The sequence below is a fragment of the Rhipicephalus microplus genome, chromosome 10 (assembly GCF_043290135.1).
Source record: "Rhipicephalus microplus isolate Deutch F79 chromosome 10, USDA_Rmic, whole genome shotgun sequence".
NCBI classification, from domain to species: Eukaryota; Metazoa; Arthropoda; class Arachnida; order Ixodida; family Ixodidae; genus Rhipicephalus; species Rhipicephalus microplus.
The window spans coordinates 87,589,705-87,603,088 of NC_134709.1; the positions used below are offsets into that span (position 1 = coordinate 87,589,705).

At 42.8% G+C, this 13,384-nt stretch overlaps 1 protein-coding gene across 1 annotated transcript in view; it reads left to right on the forward strand.

Annotated features, from left to right (window-relative positions):
- The window catches only part of LOC119181106 (asparagine synthetase domain-containing protein 1), an 84,031-nt gene that overhangs the window by 24,386 nt on the left and 46,261 nt on the right, over positions 1–13,384 (forward strand). Inside the window, exon 6 of the mRNA XM_037432285.2 lies at positions 3,278–3,501. Coding sequence (XP_037288182.2) covers positions 3,278–3,501 — 224 coding nt within the window. The remainder of the gene's footprint in view (positions 1–3,277; positions 3,502–13,384) is intronic.

Sequence of the window (13,384 nt, forward strand, 5' to 3'; positions counted from 1 at the left end):
TAAGTTCGATTGTGGCCAGATGGCATGTCCAGTTTTTCCACTTCCGCCGTTGTGTTGGTGATGGACCTCCGGGTGACGGATGGGGCAGCGCCATTTTTACTTTGTGTGGCGCATCATTTGCATCGAGTCAGCACTTTTTTGTCGAATCGGTGTCTTTGAGCCAGTGCAGCTGAGGGACGATGGGTCGGCATTTGAGGTCATTCACTGCAGGATTTAAACTGCAAGTAATTGAATATGCCGAGGAGTGCGGCAAGCGCGAAGCTGGACGCAAGTACGATGTAAATGAGGAGCGTGTGTGCTATTTGATGAAGTAGAAAGATGCCCTCGCTGCTACCAACCAGAGCCGAAAAGCCTTTCATGGGAAGAAGTGCAAATATCCAGAACTGGAAGGCGAACTTTCATACTCCAAGGGACGACTACCCCGTATCAACCGATATGATACAAGAGAAAGCCCTAAACATCGCTCTCCACATAGAAAGCTTTCAGACACAATTCAAGGCAAGTCGGGGATGGGATATGCGGTTTATGAACCGACACCTGCTCTCCATCCTCCGCCGAACGACGCTTTGTCAAAAGCTGCTAAGCGAGTACACAAGTAAAGTGATAAAATTTCATTGCTTCGTGAATGGTGTTCGGACGGAGCACGAATATTACCTCTCTCAAATTGGCAATGCGGACCAGACTCCTGTGTGGTTCGATGCGCCAGACAGCACCACAGTGGACTTGAAAGGCGCAAAAAGTGCGACTGTGCGCACGTCCGGCGCAGAATGTCAAAGATGCACTGTGACGCTGTGCGTGACGGCAGACGGCAGGAAACTTCCACCGTATGTGGTGTTCAAGAAAAAGACTCTCCTGAAAGAAAAGTTCCCTCAGGGCATCATTGTGTGTGCCCAAGAAAAGGGTTGGATATGTGAGGAAGTTGTTGTGGACTGGGTGAAGACTGTCTGGGCAAACAGACCTAGAGGCCTGCTACAGCAGAAAGCCCTCCTCGTTCTGGACAGTTAGTTCTAGGGGCCACTTGACGGAACGCGTCAAAAACAGACTCGCCACGACTCATACAGACTTGGCCGTTATTCCTGGAGGACTGACGAGCCTGTTGCAGTCGCTTGATGTGTGCATTAAACGCCCATTTAAAGCAGAATTTCACCGCTGCTATTCGGAATGAATGGCGGGGGGCGATCATGAGAAGACGCCGACGGGACGGCTGAAGCGGGCATCCCTCCAACAAATCTGTAAGTGGATTTGAGTGCTGGGTGTGCCATATCATTTGAAGCTTCAAAGAACCGAAATTTCAAACTGCATGAGTGGCACTGAGTATGATCTTCTCTGGCAGGGTGCCAACGCCGAGGCGAGTGTTCCCGGTGATGAAGACAGTGAGAGCGAAATGGAAAATGAAAACAATCCTGGGTAGTCATTCGTGACTCTTTCACTCTGCTACTGTTGTGAAAACGGTACAGACCTTTGATGAGCTGTCATCAGCGTGATTCGTGTAAGGGCCGCACCAAACAATAATTTTAAAAAAAAGTGCGGCCCTTATACGAGTACATACGGTAACTCAGTGATAGAATACTGGGTTGGCACCCAGCGGAACTGGATTCCAGCCCAACTGTGTCATTAGTCTTAGGTTTTTTTTTTCTAATTTCGCGCTATGTGATTACAAACATCAGTGGTGGCAAACAACTACGCGTGACCCGAGTTGTGATCTCATAACAGCTTTGGCTGTAATAGAAAGCAACATTACTTTATTTGATACGGCACGCTGTTTATAAAGAGATGCTGCACGAACCAAGGAGATGATAATATTTGTGTTACTTCATAAAGTTTCATTTTGCGTTTCCGCACGTCTCAAAATGTTGCACGTTCTAGGTGCAACTCACAGTCATATGGCATATTCACCTTCAGTTGAGCGGTCGTCGCCCTCCAGACATTCAGACATCTCGCCGAAGGAATTTGTGACGAATTTCACTCACGAATGGCTGTGTTAGCTGATATAGCAAATTCTATGCAGCGGCATCATTAGAACACGGCTGTCATTCGAAGTACTAGTCGAACCGGACTACTTCATGCACAGTAGCCCCGCCCCAATAGTTTTCCCTTCATTGCCACAGAAAGTTGTCCCCGAGTGTAATAAATGTAGAAAACGGTAATATGAAACGAAAGAAGGCGCAAGTCGTATTATTAGTTGAAAATAGCAACGTGAAGTGTGAGCAACAAAAGTGGTAATACGTCCATATCAACACGGCCATATGTAATGTTTTTACACTTGAAATACGATCACGTGAAGTGTGTTTCAACGTAGATACGCACACACATTCACTGAATTTGTTTTATTTATTAGAATACTGCCAGTCTGGATTTGAGACCTTAGACAGGAGGGGGTTACAAGGGAGTACAAGTCAGAAAAAAAAACTGATACATTATAAGTATAAGAAGCATAAATACGCTAACATAACAAATTTAGGCAGTTTTAAGTCCTTACATTAGCAGATTAGGCTATTGATAAGGGAGCACTAGATAAGCTAGTAGAGGAGGTATAAATAAAGGTACTATACCAGTGTCGATAAGGTGCAATGCTTACATGTTTTAAAATTGTCAGTGTTACATAAGTGTGAGAAAGGTAGGTCATTTCCGCATAGGCTTGCGCAGGGTTCAACATTAGGGGGGCAAATATTTGCATCTGCCACCTCTCTCCCCCGCAAGTGGTCATGTCTGGAAGAAGGGCTAGCTTTGTTACCAATGGGAAAAATACAAAATTGAGCGATGATGTACTTCTACGAATGGCTTGCCTGTTAGTTCCTCGCCTTTCTGGGGGGGGGGGAGGTAAGGTTGGGAAGTGAGTAGTTCCTAGAATTCAACATCAAGGGTACTCAGCCCCTTCGTCAAAAAACGCGCGTAGCCTTATGCCCGCACTTCAAGCGGTGATGGGGAGGGCGCAATTGAGTGCAGCACTTTTGTTACACAGGCAGCCCAAACCGTGGTTTACGTAACTGCGGTCTGCTTATAAAATGAAAATGAAAACCATCCTGGGTAGTCATGGGTATTTTATGTTAGACGGTATGATCAGCTGTTCGCACGTACTTGAAGTTTGCCGTGAAGTGCAGGGAGTGCTTACTCGGGTGGGGGCATCTCCTTGATATATCGCTGCACACCTTGACGTTTTTATAAATGCCCAGCGTAACCAAGGTAATTACAAAACTCATTATAATGATGTTATGTGTGCTTGTCGTTCAAACTAGTAAACTTGCATTTTTTGTTTCTTTTTTGTGTGTGTACGCAGGTTGTAGAAAATCACCAAGAAATACAATCTGCCTTATACGAGCTGGACGGTGTGTTACTCGAAGCAGTGCGCCGCCGCCTCTCTAACCACATGATGGTGTGCCAGAGGTGTGTGCACGGGCATCGCGAGGGTCCGACCGACACCCCGCAGTGCAACCACGCGTCCGTGGCGGTTCTCTTCTCCGGCGGTCTGGACTCGATGGTCGTCGCCGCAATGTGTGCCAGGTGCGTTTGTTACATTTGCCAGTTGATAAGCTGATTAGTTGGTTATTAGATTGTTTGGTTTGTTTGCATGAGTGATGAAAGGAATATTGAAATACATTGAATATCTGAACAAATATACAGTACATTCAAACTTCATTATAACAGAGTTGCATCCTACAGAAAAATAGGTGCGATATATCAAAAAATTCGTTATATAGGTACATTTTTAACATTATATTTATTGCAAGACTATTCCTAATTTACTTCGTTAGCTGTTATTTTGTTATACTTGGGTTCGTTATGTTGACCTTGGAGCGTATTCCAATTTGCTTTGGAGCGAATTTAAAGTTTCTGATAAAATTTGAAGTTTAGTAAAGGCTTGTTAATTCGGATTTCACGGGACTGGAAAAAACATGTCCAAGTTAACCGAACGCCAAATTCTTGAAAGTACAGTCGAATCTCATCAATTCGAACACGCTTATTTCAAACTCACTATGAGGTCTCGTCAAAGCTATGTGTATTCCAATCGTCGAAAACGCCCGGTAATTTGAACGCGCAAGCACTTGCGACAGTTAATTCGCACGTATTGCGCTCCGAAAATGCTCTCAGCAGCCCGCCCAATGCCGCGGCGGCACCTGCGACACCTCAACGCTGCGCACAAAAGAAATAAAAAAGAAAGAAAAGGCTGTGGTGGCATGTTTGCTCTCTCTCTCAAATGCTGATCTGCGACAGCCCGTGTCATGCTTCTCCTTTTTTCGTCCCTGCCACGTAAAGACCCCGCTCCTTCCAACACCGCACGCAAAGAGAGGGAGGAAAAAAAAAAAAAAAAGCTATCGCTGGGTTGAGTGAATGTGTGATTGAAAAAAAGGAAAAAGGCACTATATTCTGCATCTGCAGCCCTTGCCCCTGCGCTTTGAGGGGGAAGGGGGTTCTCTCACGCACCGGTGCCACACTCCCCCTTTCCCGTCCCTGCCACGTAACTCTTCTCCTGTTAACGACGCGTGCTAAGAGAGCAAAAAAAAAAAAAAAGGTGCTGCGGAGTGGTGGTTTTTCTCAAATGCCGATCTGTTTCTCTTTACGTGTAGATGCTCCTCCTTTTTCGTAACGTGCTGACCATGCTGCGGCGCAGTCATTGTTGTCGTCGTCTTCAGAAAGTGTCGACGCGGGACATTTCTGCGCGCAATTTCTCTTACCAGGAGAAGGGTGAAGCCGAAGTAGAAATGCTTAGCAAGCTGCGTGCGAAATTGATTGACTCGCTGCAAGGCAAACGTGTGCAGACGCGCATCACTGATTACTTCAATTAATAACGGATGTCCTGTGATTAGTGAATAAATGTGAGTCTTCTGAAACTTCCCCCTCATGTGTTAGATCAATGCACATGCGCCACTGCATGGACAGCCCTGTGTTTATTTAGCTTTCATTAATTCGAACTTCTTTTAATTTGAACAAATTTTCGGGTCCTTCGTGTTCGAATTATCGAGATTCGACTGTATATAGAAAACAATACAAAAGTGTCTATTACACTGATGCATTTTCATTTTCTTGACAAATGCATAAATCAAATTCTTATTTTGTGTAACAGCAGTGTAAAATCTGCAATTTAACCATTCACTTCATTCACTGCTTCTCAATACACCCGTGTCTTAAGCCATAATCTGGTCTGAGTCCATCTCTTATTACATATTGCACCACCAACATACAATGCACTTGACATTAGTTTTTCCATTGGGATAACGGCTGGTGTCTAATCATTCGTCCGTCACATTGTATGTAGCAAATGAGCTTTATGCCAGCATGCAGCCCACAGTTGAAGCTCTTCATCTTGAATAGCTTTCCCTTTGTTTTAGTTTTCTATCATTGCGTGCCTATTGCCCAAAGAATGAAGCTACTGTGTGCTGCATCTGCTGTGGACGAAACTGTTCGCTGAAGACATGATCATACTAAACGAATAATAAGACAGCGCTGAAAACTCACCTGGCCTTTTCCATATCCCATATCGATGCGGAAACCACTCCCCATTTTTGTCATGCTACCGATATGCTGTTTCTGGTTATAATTGGCCTAGAGTGCATGCATGTTGATCTTGATTACTATCGTACCTCAATAAAACAAACATGGATATAACAAAATATTGGTTCAAACGTAAACTGTCTTTAAATAAATACAGTGTTAGAAATAACTTTTATAACGAAGTTCGGGGTATAACAAACTGATTTTCTTGCAAGACACAATTTCATTATAATGAGGTTTTAGTTCCATAATACATGTTGACTATAGTATGGAAGCTCATCGCTTCTGAAGAACTGCTGATAATACATAGACGCATTTTTTTTTCCCTCGAGCCACAAGGCGTATCGTTACGCAGCACATGCCAGGTTCCGTTTTAGGCACCACGCGCTGTCAGTGGGGTCATTATGCAAGTGAAGGTTTAAACATGCAAAAGCTTACTTGAGATCTCGCAACAAAGAAAAGAATTCTATAACGATTGCGCTCCGAAAGGTTCTTCATTAGGCTGATTGGGATTGTAAGCCTAAATCAGGGTGTCTAAAAACCTGGAAAACCTGAAAAAATTAGGGAATTAGGACCCTTCTTGAAAAGTCAGGGAAATTCTGAAAATTTTGGCCTGGTCATGGGAACCGACTGTAGCATGTGCGACCATCACAAAAAGAAGCATTACCATAGATCAAATCTTAGCAATTCACTCTTTTGGCTGCTTCTGTACGCTGAACAGCTAAAAGTTGTGTGAAAAAAAAAGCAGTGCGCAACTCTTACTTCTAAAAGAATAAACGAAAGGATAGACCTACCGAAAGAATACAGAATTTACTGACTTGGCACCTGCTACGGCACCCAGTATGGGAGCTTTGCTCACAAAAATAGCCTTAATCCCTTAATAGCCTTAGTCCTTAATAGACGAACTGCCTGAACCTTATTTGCTTCTTGGGGACCTAAATGCACATAGTGGACTGTGGGGCGATTCTCGCTGTGATGGACGAGGTCGTCTCATTGAACAATTTCTCTTCTCTTCCGGCGCCTGTTTGTTGAATACGAAAGAGCCAACCTACTATAACGTTGCCAACAAAACTTACTCGTCTATAGACCTCAGCATCGTATCACCTTCACTTCTACCCCTACTGAAATGGAAAATCATAAACAATCCATATGGAAGTGACCATTTTCCTGTAGTGTTGAGTTCACAAACAACATATGAATGTGCTCTACATGTTCCCAAATGGCTGATAAACAAAGCAGACTGGGAACAGTTCCACAACACTACACGTTTGAGTTGGACAGACATATGTAGGTTAAACATAGATGAAGCTGTGCAGTACTTCACAGCTTTTCTAACTGACGCAGCAGTCAGGTACATACCGCAAACATCTGGAATGCCCGGCAAACAACACGTCCCATGGTGGAACACAGAGTGTCGTAATGCGCGAAAGGAACAGAACAGGGCATGGAGATTGCTTCGTAACTCACCAACAGCCGAAAATCTTGACACCTTCAAGAAAATAAAGTCTCAAGGAAGGAGAACGCGTCGGCAGGCCAGAAGAGAAAGTTGGCACAAGTTTTTATCAGAGATAAATTCATATACACAAGAGGCCAAAGTCTGGAACATGGTTCGAAGGGTAGCAGGAAGAAAAGTACACTCACTCCCACTCGTAAACACTCCAGGTGATACCTTGGAAGATCAAGTAAACTTCCTCGGGGCACATTTTGAACGGGTATCCAGCTCATCCCACTATACTGACACTTTCCAAAAATACAGAACAAGAATAGAAAAACAGAAACTCGAACACAAATCCACCAGATACGAGGCATATAACCAAGCTTTCAGTCTAGCGGAGCTACGAACATCTCTAAACTCCTGCAGTACTTCTGCCCCAGGTTCTGACCGTGTGGTGTATGAAATGTTAAAAAACCTACCAGCCGAAACACGAAAAACCTTACTTTGTTTGTACAATGCTATCTGGTTTTCTGGCACTATCCTTACCTCCTGGAAAGAGGCTATTATTATTCCCATTTTGAAAGAGGGCAAGGATCTTTCTTTAGCTTCAAGTTATAGGCCTATTGCACTTACAAGTTGCTTGTGCAAAGTATTCGAAAAAATGATAAACTGCCGACTTGTACATATCCTTGAAACAAACAATTTGCTCGACCCATTTCAGTGCGGGTTTCGAGAAAGTAGATCCACCACAGACCACCTTGTTCGTATCGAGGCACAGATCAGAGACGCCTTTGTTCATAAACAATATTTTCTCTCTGTGTTCCTCGATATCGAAAAGGCGTATGATACAACATGGCGTTTCGGAATTCTAAGAGACCTGTCCCACCTTGGTGTGCGCGGAAGAATGTTTCATATAATCGAAAGTTACCTGTCAAACCGGACATTCCGTGTCCATCTAGGCAGTGTGCTCTCCCAAACATTTGTCCAGGAAACAGGCGTGCCACAAGGTGGTGTGCTTAGTTGCACACTTTTTATCATCAAAATGAATTCTTTGCACTTGTCCATTCCCCGCATGATGTTCTATTGTACATATGTCGACGACGTTCAGCTTGGCTTCAAGTCATGCAACTTGGCTATGTGTGAGCGGCAGGTTAAGCTGGGTTTAAATAGGGTCTCCAAATGGGCAGATGAAAACGGATTTCGACTTAACCCACAAAAAAGCATGTGTGTCTTGTTCTCTCGAAAGAGAGGCATGCACTCGGAACCTGACATTCGACTGAACGGGCAACGTCTGTCCGTCAAAGCCGAGCGTAAATTCTTAGGCTTAATCTTGGACAACAAGTTGACCTTCGTACCGCACATCAAGTATTTAAATACAAAATGTTTAAAAGCCATGAATGTTATGAAAGTGTTGTCACATACTACGTGGGGTAGTGATAGGCAATGCCTCATGAACCTCTATAGAAGCCTTATTCGTACCCGCTTAGATTATGGGGCCGTTGTCTATCAGTCTGCCACTCAAAGTGCCTTGAAAATGCTGGACCCCGTGCACCATTTGGGCATCTGCCTTTCTACGGGTGCTTTTCGCACCAGCCCCGTAGAAAGCCTTTATGTTGAGTCAAATGAGTGGTCGCTTCATCTGCAGAGGACTTACATGTCCTTTGTTTATTTCCTTAAGGTGAAAGCAGACAAGAAGCACCCCTCATACTCTACAATTAATGATTTGTCTAGCTCAACTCTGTTTCAAAACAGGCCTTCGATGAGGCAGCCCTTCTCAGTTCGCCTGAAGTGTCTAGCTGAAGAAACTGAAGTGTCACTTGAACACAGTTTAATGGCTCCTGTAGCATACCCGCCACCGTGGCAGTGGCAGACTATAGACTGCGATGTGTCTTTCCTAGAGGTTACAAAACATGCACCTATTGCCCATATCAGAACATACTTTCTGGAACTTCAACACAAATACACACGTCCTGAGTTCTTCACAGATGCCTTTAAGACTAACTCCTCTGTGTCCTACGCTGCTGTCGGCACATCCTTTTCGGATGCTGGCCCTCTACATCCACGCACAAGTATCTTCACAGCGGAAGCTTACGCGATACTGGTGGCAGCTAAACACATCAAACAATTACAAATACAAAAAGCAGTAATTTATACAGACTCCCTCAGTGTGGTAACGGCTCTGCACAGTCTTAAAAAACAAAAAAACCCAGTCCTTGTCTCACTTTACTCCATTTTGTGCACACTCTACACACACAAACAACATGTTGTAGTGTGCTGGGTGCCAGGGCACCGTGAGATCCAAGGCAACGTGAGGGCGGATCAGCTCGCTGCATCCGTCCATGAGAGCACCGCCATTACATCCATATCAATCCCGGCCCTTGATCTTAAGCCGTCTCTCAAACGAAACCTCAGGGACTACTGGCAGAGCAAGTGGGATACACACACACAAAACAAACTACACGTTATCAAGCCACACCTTGGCCATTGGCCACCAGTATCAAAATCACGTCTAACAGAGGTAACACTAACAAGACTCAGGATAGGACACACATACACGACACACACACATCTTTTATCCGGTGGTGATCCACCATTGTGTGATAAATGTGGTGAGGCATTAACAGTTCTTCACGTTTTAATTCAATGTAAACAGTTAGACACTCTAAGAAGACAACACTTTCCATTACCCTACCGACAACATATACCTTTACACCCTGCAATGTTCGTTGGTAGGGAACCGTTTTTTAGTCATAAATCATTATTAGCATTTTTAAAGGAAATTCATAATTTTCATATCATATACCCGGGCATACCGTAGCACGACCTCTCTAGAGAGGTTTTTGCTGCGGTGGCTACACAGGAAAGCACTTGCCTCACGGCCCTTGGACGCAAGGGTATGAACGAGTGAGGTACTTGTGCTAATGCCATACATGTCCACCATCGTTTTTCATTATCACTAACTTTTGTCACCTATTCTCATCACATACACCTTTCACGACATGGTCATGATTTTATTACTTGTATGTTTTTACCCGCCTTATTGCGAGGAATTTTATGGCCCTTATACAGCCGCTAATCACAATCATTGTCCACATTCTTTGTCCCATGAACTGGCGCTCTTTGGCCATCAAATGGCCCTTGCGCCAAAAAACACCATATATCATCATCAATCCTTTTTCGGAGAACCCACTTTGAAATCCCCGGACAGTGGCAGATCAAAGGGGTGATGGCGGTTGGATGGGGAGAGAAGGGTCTGTTACAACTATCACTTTTCCTTTAAAAACGGAAAGTAAGCTACATTTGGGCACTGATTCCTCAGTGATGCCGTATGTTCTATGCACGCGTCACCGACGCTCAACTTCAATGCATGTGGCATGGGGCATGATTTCGTGTAACTAGCCTGATTTATAGCTGCTTTTGGTCATGTGTCCTTGTTTACATCAGTTTCAGTTTATTTAGTTTCATATAAAACATACTTGCTTTCATAAGTATACAGAAGGAGGTCCCAGGGCACTTGGCTGAAGGAGGACCTACTGTCAGAAAATGTGTTTAATACGTATGTACAAGTAAAATTAAACTCTGTCAACAATGTGGAATAAGTTATACAAACAAATGTAATACAGACTAAAAGTCATCAAATTTTGACGAATATAAGTACAGTTAAACCCCTTTATAGGAGATGTGCTCCGGGCAGCAAATATTGTCTTTTATATGAGATGTCTCTTATAAGCAGGGTACCTCGTATGCATTTTTTTTTATCAACCCGTATTTGGTGTAGGCACACTGGTGTCTCTCATATTCATTTGTCTCTTATATTAGTGTCCCTTGTCTTTTATAAAAGGGTTTGGCTGTATAATAGAAACATTGTTTAGAATATTAAAAAACAGAGAAAGAAAAGCATGGTAAATATAGACTAAGTGAATAAATGAGCAAAGAAGTAATCAAAGCAAAAAAAATGATGAGAGTAGCTGTGGCACTATTAAGAATACATGATATGAACAAGTGTAGATAACATTACACAGCCTTGAATTTTAAGGTAGCCAGAAGAAATGTCAATAATTTTTTTTAAAGTAGTAAATGTATATAACTATAAGTGTATATATATATATATATATATATATATATATATATATATATATATATATATATATATATATATATATATATATATATATATATATATATATATATATATATGCTTACAGCTGCAGACATACTTTTTTGACACCCCAAGTGATCTCAAACCCTGATTTGCCTGTTCCAAAACATTTTTTGTGGCTCCATAGCTGCTCCAAAACACAGTTCCTTGTGCTCCAAGTCTGCTTTAAGATGGCTTTCTTTCTGCTCTAAATCATTAACTGGCTGGACCGCCAACCGCTGCAACTACGTAGTTCTAAAAGCATGTGTCAGAAATTAAGCTACTACTTGTCACAGTTATGACTCCAGTTTTTATTGACACCATCATACGAGGTGCGTTGGGAAAGTATTCAGACTGAGTTTGTACTAACCAATTATTTGCGGTGTTTTCAGGCAACAATATAATCCCCTTCAAGGTACTTCCTTTGGGCATCTATACACTGTTAGAGTTGTTGCTCCCTCTTTTGATAGCAGTGCTAGAAGGCTTCAGCTAATATAAATTTTAACTGGTCGGTGGCATTCTTATGAATGTTCTTCAGAGTTTCAAAATGACTTCCTTTTAGCACACGTTTCAATTCAGGAAAAGGAAAAAGTCACAAGAACTGAAATCGGGTGAATATAAGGTTGAGAAACAACAATGATGCGTTTAGAGGTAAAATTCACCGATGAAAGGGCAGTGTGACACGGTGCATTGTCATGTTGAAGCATCTACTCGTCTGCAATGTCTGCCTGAGTGACGTTCATTTTAATGTTTTCTAGTCCTTCCAAAAATGACTTTTTCCAGCTGAAAAATGTGTGCTCTCGATAAGCAATGTTCTTGATATGCTTGTTACAGCTTCTAAACGTAATACTACCGAATTCAACAAGTTTAACAAAGAAATTTATTGCACAACACTACTCTAAACTACGATGACCGATTTCTGTAACGCACAACAAAAACCCAACTTCGCTCACGGTGCTGTCAAGACTACTGTGTTAGCTGTACAGAGTTGTAACTCGGACTGAGAAAGAAGTGTAAGGGATAAACGAACTAGTCCAGCACAGGCTGTTAGGCACCACGTCGCCAGACCACCCGCAGCATTGACTGCCTCATTACTTTTCTAACATGCCCCGTATATGATGCCCTCACAGTTTGCAAGTGCCAAGTGAAATTGAAAACAGGACAAACTTGCTGCAACCGCCGAAGCCTTGGTTGCTAACAGGGTGACTGTGCTCAGACTGTGAATGTCGACCATGTCCTTCTGAGGGCCCGTAGCTGCTTCAGTTAACAGATGCTGCTTTCACTCCATTGCCTCACACGTTAGCGGCGTTTTGTGCTTGTTACGCCCTAGGGATCCTCCAAATTGACTCGTTTTCATCTCAAATATGACCGAATTAACGAGAGTTTGATGCTATTAAACAATACATAAGTTTGCAGGAGCAAGGGAACAGATTGAAATAGTCTGATTTTACGAATTAATTGGTTTAAATTAACGTGATTTTATTGTATACAGAATAATGCTGTTGCGTTGGCATGGGCTCATCATTGGAATTGTTTTTCCATGCTGTGCTTCCTGCAGTTTGATTGCATTGCCTTCGTGTTCTAAATGCGAAACATTTCTTTGGTTCCAAAGGCAGTTTGGCTGTTTTTGTCTTATGTCTGCGTGTCTGTATGCCCGCCTTTGAGTCCCTCACTTTCGTGCAAGAATGCCGTGACTTCTGTAACCGCGCTTCTGCAATGCCTGTTCTTATCTGCAGGGCAGCTCATGTTTGTATCAACTGTTGTGAGTTGAAATTAGTTCACAGTAATCATACTCCAAGTCACTGTAGGCTAACGAGCCTTGGCTGGGCCCACAGAAAAATTCGTGTCATCCCCAAAGTTTGTATTAGCCATGATTTACTGTACTGTAGAGTCAGGGCTGCTGTTTTCATGTTGGCACTGAATGTGTTCGTGGGAATTGAGCGAAAATTGAAGCTGAGACAAGAAATAGTGAGCATCTGCTTTTTATTATTATTATTAATATTTTTTTGCAACTGTGTGACTCAGCTATGCATAAATCTTATATTTTCCCAAAGTGCAGGTATTAAAGCATCCATAGTAATGCAAGTACCCCTTTATTTATAACGGGATAGTGTGAAATGCTGCCAATCTATCAGCCATTAGTTAACAAATACTAGCCAGTTTACTAGTGTGTAATTGATGGATAGTTGTGCTTTGCAATTCCAAAATAATTACTGATGCCACAGTAGTACGGTGGTTACGGGGCTTTTTTGGTGACTCAAAGATTGTGAGTTCAATCCTGGATGGGACAGGCGCATTTTTTGTGGGGGCAGAAATGCTAG